This window comes from Acanthochromis polyacanthus, chromosome 2 (genome assembly GCF_021347895.1).
Source record: "Acanthochromis polyacanthus isolate Apoly-LR-REF ecotype Palm Island chromosome 2, KAUST_Apoly_ChrSc, whole genome shotgun sequence".
Taxonomy (NCBI): domain Eukaryota; kingdom Metazoa; phylum Chordata; class Actinopteri; family Pomacentridae; genus Acanthochromis; species Acanthochromis polyacanthus.
The window spans coordinates 18,323,100-18,332,637 of NC_067114.1; the positions used below are offsets into that span (position 1 = coordinate 18,323,100).

The window sequence follows — 9,538 nt, forward strand, 5'->3', positions numbered from 1 at the left end:
CACAGAACCAGGAAGAATACAGAACTACAACTGGAACCAGAACTAGCTGTGCAACTCAGGGAACCAACCTAGGAGCCTTTAGAGGCAGGGAAGACTAATAACAAAACAAACCCAAAAGCTAATTAGCCCACTGTTGGTAACACCAAGGCAGGAGAACAAAATAAGGGAAATCTAACTTTAAAAAAAAAACTAAGCAACCAGAACTCGGCACTAAAACCCAAACTGCTCTTGACTATAGGGAGCTAACACAGCCACTATGCTAACCTAAGGAGATTAGTATAACCTGTATCTGATGACACCAGGGCTGGGGGACCTTGCTGCCTCTGTGGGGGGCGAGTCGACTGACAACAGATGATTTTCCCTTGACCCACCCAGAATCCACGGAGGACCAGGAGCAGACTAAGGAGCCGGAGGAGTCAGATGACCAAAAGCAAGCAGGAGTCAGCATGGAGGGACAAAGACAGTCCAGCATCAAACAACGACTGACAACGATTCTTATAGGACGCCAGGACCTGATTAGCTGGCCTCCACCTGCACATTATCTGCTGATTACAGATGACACACACCTGGACGCCTCATCAGCACAGCACACATCTGCAAAGAGAGAGACAGCAAGGCCGAGGGAGTAGAGAGCCCTGCCACAGCTCACAGCCTAAGCTGTGGCTTTAACAAAACATGTGACTTTGCATGTTTTAACCCCTTATTTTGCAAAGAAATTAACACATTCTTGCCATCTACAGATTGCACTTTAAAGAAAAGAGCCTTTATTTGTAACGTTGAGATAAAGCGGAATAAAATGTTCCCTCTCCAGACTTTACAGTAGAGCCTGGAAGTTGCCTGATCTCAGACCCGCTCTGTGTCCCAGCAGGGCCATACATTCATCATGCCTGTTTGCCTGTAGTGGGAAAACAAAATATATGTAAATATAAGTAAAGAGAGTGCGAGATTATGCAACAAGCTGTCCGGCTGTTATAAACGAGGTCCTTGAAAAAGAAGTGATCGCTGGATGTGACAAAGATGAAAGGTAATAGTTTACGCCACCATGAATCTGATTGTAACGTCCACACTATTAGAAAGGCCGATAAGCGCATTTATGACTATTTGCTTGGTGTCATAAAGGGAAGTGGGCTGTTTGATTAATACGAGCAGCTGGCGGGCTCCAGGTTCAGCACATTCTGATGTTGCATATGACTTACGGAGGTGGTAATGGGCCGGCTTATATACTAAAATGTGATCTGTCACACATTTCTGTTACGCGTTTTGGGGTACTGTTTAGGCCGCCAAAGTGGAGTTTGAAAAGACGGGAAAAGAGTGAAGAAGAAAAAAAAAGAAGCCCTAGGGTTTCAATAGAGTCCTTCGTCACTGTCGGTGCTCGGACCCTAATAAGGGTGATTAAAATGCAGTTCATTTTTGTAAAAAAGCAACTAAATTCAACTGTCCGCCCAAAAATACTTGTAATTTTAGAGGTTAAATCCTCCCAAAATACTACTTTCAGTCCAAGTATTTTTAGTTTTAAAGGTTTGTTCCAGCCACATATTTTGGGCCTAGTAGTTTCTAACTAACGTGGCATGATTTTAAAGGTATATTCCACCAAAAACACTACTTTCAGTCAAAGTACTAGTACCTTTTAGGGACCTTGTGCTATCTCTCAAACCAGCAGAAATTGCATGTCAATTGCACACTCTTTGGACATTGTTTCTCTATCCATGTATCGTGTATGTAACGTGTGAGCTACTGGATACCTTGAATTTCCCCAAAGGGATGAATGGTAATGATAATTCCACCCAAATAGAAGTTTCTGTCCAAGTAGTTTTCAGGTTTATTCCACCAATAAGTACTTCTCAACTAATGGTTTGTTTTTAAAAGGTTTATTCTGCAGAAAATATTACTGTCTTTCCAAGTACCTACTTACAGTTTTAATTGTAAATGGTTTACCCAAATTGTACTTTCTAACTAAAAAGTTATTTTTAAGAGGTTTATTCTTGCCAAAACACATTTTTGTGTTCAACTATTTCCAGTTTTAGAGGTCTATTCCACCTGCCACACTACTTTCTGTCCAAGTACCTGTGGTTTTAAGATTTATTCCAGCTACATAGAAAGTTTCTAACTACCAAGTTGTGGTTTTTATCCCCCGCCGTGCCATAGGCACGAAGGGGGATATTGGCGTCATCGCGTCCGTCCGTTTGTCCGTACATCCGTATGTTCGTCCGTCCGCATTTCGTTTCCGGAGCATATCTCAGGAACTACTTGAGGGATTTCATTCATATTGCACCCAGGCCATCTCTATGTAGTACAGATGTGCCTTTTGGGGTGTATGACCTTGACCTCATTTTCAAGGTCATACTGAGGCACTTCAAATATTTTTTCATTTCCAGAGCATATCTCAGGAACTACTTGAGGGATTTCATTCATATTGCGCACACTTAGCCTGTTGGTAATGTAGATGTGACTTTTGGGGTGTATGACCTTGACCTGATTATTTTTATTGTAGTCACGATGTATCATTTTGTTGGTGTATCGTCCACTACAGATTATCTTGCACTTCCAGGCACTAAATGTATGGCTGGGGATGTTTTAAGCGAAGCGTGTTTTTAAACATTTACTACGTTACATTCTGTTGAAGTATTTCTAGTCGTAAAGGTCAATACCACCCAAAAAGTACTTTCTAAGTAGTTACAGTTTTAATGGTTTTAGACATTGAAATTGTATTTTCTATATACCAAGTTATTTTCCAAAAAAATAATATATATTCTGTCCACGTACCCATGATTTAAAAAGTCTATTGCACCCACAGTATTACTTTCTGTCCACGTACTAATAGTTCTGAAGATTTTTGTCAATTAAAATTCTACTTTCTGTCCAAGAAGTTATAATTTTATAGGTTTATTCCATTCAAAATACCATTTTCTTTGAAAGTACTTATAATTTTTATGGTTTATTCCACTCAAATAGTACACTGTAACGAAAGAGTTACAGATTAAAAGTGTACTACATTCAAAACTGAACATTTGTTGTCAGTCTTTGTGGGCAACAAAAGGTGCCTCTCCTTGGAAGTGAACAAGTGGTCGCCATGCTATCAAAGCAGAGTTAATGAAGGAAAATGAGATAAAACGCAGACTGCTGCAGACTCACGGTAGTCTCGAGATGTCCGCTCGCTTACGGCCGTGAGATGTCGCCGTTGCTCCGGTTTCTTCTCTCCACGCGCCTGCTTACAATCTGCCTCTGCGTCACGTGACACATATGTCAGGGGACAGCATGGCGGACATGCATGTGGAGCCTCAAAACAAATCGCACCGACTGTCCAGCTAACCCCGCCGCGAGGAACATCCGTACCGCGTGTGAAGGCGGACCGGCGGCGCCCCAACAGACAGCACGATGGACGAGGACAACAAACTCCAGTTCCCGTCTCTGCCCGCGACCAAGGAAGACCTTCTGGTGAGCACAGCAGCTTGCCGACATGTCCACTGTGTCCGAGCAGCTAATCTGAGCTAACCTCCACTCCTGCCCGACTGTGTCTCGGCGAAAACACGAACCTGGCAGGGCGCTGTGTGTTTTAGGGACGTGACATGTTAATCTGGGTCCCTTGAAAAATCGCCAGGACGTTGTTTGAACGTCGATATTTCTTCTCTAGAGCTTACAGTTGCAGCCTCCCGACATTAGCCACGTATGTACACAAAGTAAACCAGCATTCACTTCTCCCACTGCCTGCTTCCAGCAGCCTCTTAGGCCGAGCTCACACTGCAGGAGTTCCTGACCGATTTACCCCCGTTCCACCCCTCTGAGCATGCTAGCCCAGATTATTTGGTAATGTGAGGGGTTTACAGATCTCGTCTTGAAACTCCCGAGCTGCTCACTGACGCCTTCAGGACGCCCAGGTTCATGTCACACATATTTGTCGGGGTGGTTGTGATTATCATGCTCAGAACAGTGGACAGCGTTGCCACCAAGCAAAGCTAAGCCTGCTAGATGGAGAGGCTACAAGTTCTTGCTGAAGAATACACAGCTCATGTTGACTGCATCTTCTCAACCATTGTCTTTAGAAAAAGGTTTTTGTGTGTTTTTTTCTTACTACGTCATATTAGCATTACAGCAAGTTGTTGCTCCACAGTCCCCCTTGTGTTTACATCTGCTCCCCATGAGATGGTGAAAATCCATTATTTATTGTGTTTTGTGTGTGTTAAAGACTTAGCAGTGTGAAATTAAAGCTGTGAAAATATCAAAACACTTGCTCCTGCCAACTAGATGGTCTCCTAGCTTTAAAGACAAGTCAGAATTTTGTTCAGGAACCAATAGCCATCCAGCTTTGTGTATTACTACTCAGTCACTGCCCACTGCTACACAGGTGAGCCATTCAGAATGAGCAGCTGCCTCACAGTTTGCCAGGGTTATTTACCCTCTAGAGAGATGCTTCTGTTACCTCCAAAACACCTCAATGTTCTGCTGTTGGCTGCGGGAGTGAACACAAGTCTTGATGCATTCCCAGGAACTGAAGATCTACCGGATTACTTTCATTATTTATGGCAATATTGCAACAATAATAGGAAAATCCTTAGTGTTAGCATGTTCTGTAAATAATGTGGCTAGCATTATATTGGCTTCGATTGTGTGCCCACATCCCACTGAGAGTCACTCAGAGATGGTGCAAATTTGAAACCAGTAAACAAGGAGGTGGCTTTCTGTGTTTTTATGTATACTCAGTTAGTGTTTACATCTGTTTGCTTCTCCCGTGCGCTGTTTGCTAACACATACTGCATTTTAATACAGCTGAATTCCAAATACAGTGGTTCTCATTTACATGTTTTTCTGTTTTCAAACAACAGAACAAGTATCAAATGGTGAAAAAACACAGCCCTTTAAGACTACATGTTCACTGGCAGTTCCTTCATAGCCATTTCCAAGCTGCTCTGCATTGTAAAAACACAGATTTTATATTCGTAGCATTGTTTGACAAACTCTCCATGCACATGAGTTTTAAAAACAGCAGTTGTGCCGTGAATTTGGCAATGTCACCATGTCAAATGATTGCTCTAAGAGAAAGTCCTGGTCTCACTCACCCATATGTGTCTCAGTTACCTGCCTTGAGGTCAGTTGTTTTGCTTCACTCTGTCAATCACAGAGGCAGAGTGAGTCTTTACTTGAAGGGGGCATGGACAGCAGTAGGTCAGCTGCAGACACAGCAAACACATGGTTTCTCAGACGCATTCTGGAGATGGGAGACATTCATTAATTTGCTGAAAGGGGGCACAAAATGGAACAATAACTTGAAAGGTGTGGTGCCTCAACATTTACAACTCTTGAAGCATCTACTTATTGGAGATTGTAGAGGAGAATGGCTGTGATGTGTCTGACAATGTGTGTGATTCATCCAAATTTCAAATCCTGTTAAATTATTAAAACTCCTGGAGGGTGTGCCTGGCCTTAGCAGACTTTTCTTCATTTTATAATCTTACTTTTAAATTTCTCTTTTACAGGACTGGGCTTATCCAATGAGACGAGAAATGCAGGTATGAAGAGGACTCTGTGTTCTGTATCGGAAAGTGCATCTATTCTTGTTTCAGTGATTTAACGCCACGTTTATCAACAGTTTCTCAATGAACACTGGTAAAAGTGTGCTGAATGTCCAAATCTCTGCCGGTATTACAAATACACCAACACATTCCTAATGGTAATTGTGAAAACCTGATATCTAGAGCCACAAATTTCATATCCAGAATGTCATTGAGAATGAACAAACTGGCCATGAGAGCATTTAATGCAGCTCTTATGCTTGTGTATATTGGTTGCTGCAGTATAAATAAGGAAATGCACCATGTCTCTAAAGCTCTGCACTGTCTCATCCTGACTGAAGCGTCATACTATAAATTTGAAAACGCTGAAATATTGCTGTCTATGCTGTTAATGGTGATACGATTCGTTCTCTTTTTTTATCAGGAGATATTGCCCGGACTGTTTTTAGGTCCCTACTCTGCTGCAATGAAAAGCAAGGTAATTCTTCTAGAAGTTAACCTTTGGCCCTTGGAAATGGAAATAAAAGAAATACCTTTTGCACTTATTTAGGGCTCATTATGTTTGTCCTCCCTTGTCTAGCTGCCAATTCTTCAGAGACATGGCGTAACGCATATCGTGTGTGTTCGCCAAGACATTGAAGCCAATTTTATCAAACCCAACTTCCCTCATACATTTAGGTAAGTAAGCATTTCTGTGCCACTTTGAATATTTGAGTTGATTTTTGAGTTTTTTTGTTTGAAAAGGAGTAAATGTGATTTCATAAAGCGCTTTCTTGCAGATACCTTGTGTTAGATATTGCTGACAATCCAGTGGAGAATATAATCCGCTTTTTTCCTATGGTGAGTTACAAAGTGAGCCTGTAGCTTCTCTCTTGGCAAGCTTTTCATTGACAGAAAGGTATGGCGTTTACATTTTAGCTGACATACAGTTCTTCATTGTCCTCCTTACAGACTAAAGAATTTATTGATAGCTGTTTAGCGACAGAAGGTAAGGACACATGTAATTCCCATTTGTCATGCTCAGAATGTCCAGTATTTTGTCAGTGTAGTATTTCATCAACAATCTCCTGTTTTGCTCTTTTAGGAAAGGTACTGGTTCATGGTAATGCAGGGATATCAAGAAGGTAAGTCTTGTTTTGTTTCTAATATTGTATTTATGTCTTAAACTAAATTCTAGACCAGAGCAGAAGAGCCAAAATCACAGTTAATTTACTGCTTTGTGTATTTACATGCACTTGAAGGTGGAGTATGCAATTCTTATCCAACACAATGTCAAATTCAATGACTCTCAACAATCTTTCTCCAGTTTTGCAGACTCCAGCTTTAAGTAACAAAGATACAGTCAACTGTCTAATGTATGCTGTTTTTGCAAATTTTATGTGAATGATCCCCCCCCAGGTTAGTTTCACAAAGTTTCTTATTTTACCACAAGTCCTTTTTAAATGGTGCCAAACGCTCCTAAATAAGAGCTTCCTTCTGTACCACTTTGGTGGAACATAGTGTCTGATCTGCACACAAATGTGTGACAACATAATGCAGACAGAAGAAGTCAAAGCCAAGAAGGTGGCTTAAAGCAAAGGTTGTGTAGAGGCTAAGCCAATGCTTGAACCCCTGAGGTGCTTCACCTGGACTTCAAAAGTTGAGGCACCGACAAACTGTACCGCATCTGATGAAGAGAGCCCGAGACAAGTGCTTGCATTCCAATAATCTGTGCTTTTGTTGCTCCAGACAATTGCACTTCAACAGTCTTCATCCAAAACAAGCAGTTTATCATTACCGGCTTTTCAGCGGTCAAAACTGTTTTACCTTCCAGGGAAAGATTGATTCCTGTTTGTAATGCAGCATGCTCATTGGCTCCTACAAGTTGATTGATGCATCTTTGTACCGATTACACAAGTAACCTGGTTTCTTGCTGTGTCTGCTTTGTTCGTTCAGTGCTGCCTTAGTGATTGCATACCTTATGGAAACGTTTGGGATGAAATACAGGTGAGTTTGTTTTTACCTCACAACAATACATAAGTATGTTACTTTGCAATACAAATCTGTTGTGCAGAATTGACCTAACAAATAAAGGCATAGAAGACAGTTGTTGTGGTTCATCTGTTGGCTGTGGTTGTGACCCTCTGCCATGGTCATTTTGTAGGGATGCATTCAGCCACGTCCAGGAGAGGAGGTTCTGCATCAACCCCAATGTGGGCTTCGTGCATCAGCTACAGGTAAGACTCAGACTCAGAGAGAAAGAGCTTGCTAACTACTTACTAACAATCCAGTTAGTAAGTGAACATAACTCCCTAAAGATTAGTGTGAGTAGAGAATGTTTGAGTGGTGGTATAATTGACCTCAACAGTGCACACTGATAAACATCACTCGAATGCACCCGAGATCATTTATATGAGTAAAAATAACTAAGAGTCAGACATTGAAAAATGCACATTTTTAATAAACTTGCACAGTAATTGTGGCATATGGCCACATTTTGGCACTTGTACAGTCTCAGAACTTCATCAACTCAATAATCAAACATGATGTAGGTGAGCTTTATGCAGAATCGCTGATTACAACCACAAGACACGGACCTCACAGGCTGACATTTTCATCAGACTGTCTGATTGTGTGATTCCAGTGATGTTATCGCTGAAATGAGTTTCATTTGGAGGACGGGTGTGGGTGTTGTTTGTCTGTTTTCCCAGGAATATGAAGCAATCTACCTAGCCAAATTGACCATTAAAATGATGTCACCGATGCAGTTGGGCAGGTCGTTTTCTCTACCAGCTGGGATGCCAGGTTCGTACATGACGTCCCCAGTCACGCGTAGCCGCACATTTCCACTCAGATCTTTGTATTAGTAGTTGTAGGTCAGAGAGAATGATTATAGAAAATGAAGTACCGTGTTCTAATGTGTTAAGAAAAAAATTTAAAAGGTTGACTGGCATTGTGTTGTTTTAGCTCTGAGACTCACAGGATGGCTGGCAAAATGTATTACTGCACCTGGGTTGCACATCTGCATAAAAAAGCAATTGTTAACGATTATGTCTAAATCAAGCTCTCATCAGCAAATAAGAGTACGCTCCACTGTGTGTTAAGCTTTGCTTAAAATCAGGAATTACTTTTGTTTAAAAGATAATGACATTCAAACACTTGGAGCTTTTGAACTGCGACATTATTTCCCTCAAACCATATTTGTTGTCGCTGACTGACACCCAGCACAGACTAAGTGTTCAGGGTTTGAGAAGTTATTTAATCTTGAAGGTTCATGCTTAATAAACTGTTCAAAAATCTTTCTTCATTGTTTTATTAACTCCACTTTTCTGTACCAGGGAGCCGTAAACGCAGCCTGGAGGAAGATGAAGATTTTGGAGCAATGCAGGTCACAGCAGCGCAGAATGGATGAGCTTTGCTGATGCTTAGCTGTGTGGCACAGTGCACTCTTCTTCTTCTTCTTTTTTTTTTACATTTTTAATGGGATTAAAAATGTAAATATTTGAACTTTTTCTAGGGGGAGGGGTGGAAGGAGACCACTCCTGTCTGAGACAGGGAGTACTGATGGGGTTTGATAACTACTTTTTTTTTTTTGTTGTTCTTGAGCTGTATGCACTGATGGGAGATTTTTTGCAGTTTTATAGTATTTAAAGCATTTTGCATTTGCAGCGGGACAGTATTGCAATAATGCACTTTCAATACTTGAATTTGTGTAGACGACTAGAAGGGGGAAGTTGGCAAAAGGGAAAGTAGCCAGAATGTCGCCCAGTGGAGGACAGGAGAAGAGGACTAGCTATGCCTTTATTTTGGAAATAATAGGATTATGGACTAATATCAGTCTTAATGGGGGGGAAATAACAACTCACTGCTTAATAAAAATATAAGTCCTAAGTGTTGTACAGCTGTGTTTCATTATGTATTGCCCTATGTCACACCTTTACAGTCTTCCAGTTTTTGGGTACATATTTTACAATCACACATAAAGAAAAATACATAGTTATTCTAAATCCAGTTTCACTTATTTTCACAAACCTCTCTGGTGAATTTGCCGT

General features: G+C 41.1%; 1 protein-coding gene across 1 annotated transcript; it reads left to right on the forward strand.

Moving 5' to 3' along the window:
- The first annotated feature begins 3,223 nt into the window (after positions 1-3,223).
- On the forward strand, positions 3,224-9,377 carry styx (serine/threonine/tyrosine interacting protein). Its single transcript, XM_022209068.2, has 11 exons — positions 3,224-3,435; positions 5,472-5,504; positions 5,932-5,985; positions 6,088-6,185; positions 6,287-6,347; positions 6,459-6,495; positions 6,592-6,631; positions 7,443-7,493; positions 7,651-7,723; positions 8,198-8,291; positions 8,825-9,377. The coding sequence occupies exons 1-11, from the start codon at positions 3,376-3,378 to the stop codon at positions 8,896-8,898; spliced, it is 675 nt and encodes a 224-aa protein (XP_022064760.1). The 5' UTR covers positions 3,224-3,375; the 3' UTR covers positions 8,899-9,377.
- Positions 9,378-9,538: the final 161 nt, after the last annotated feature.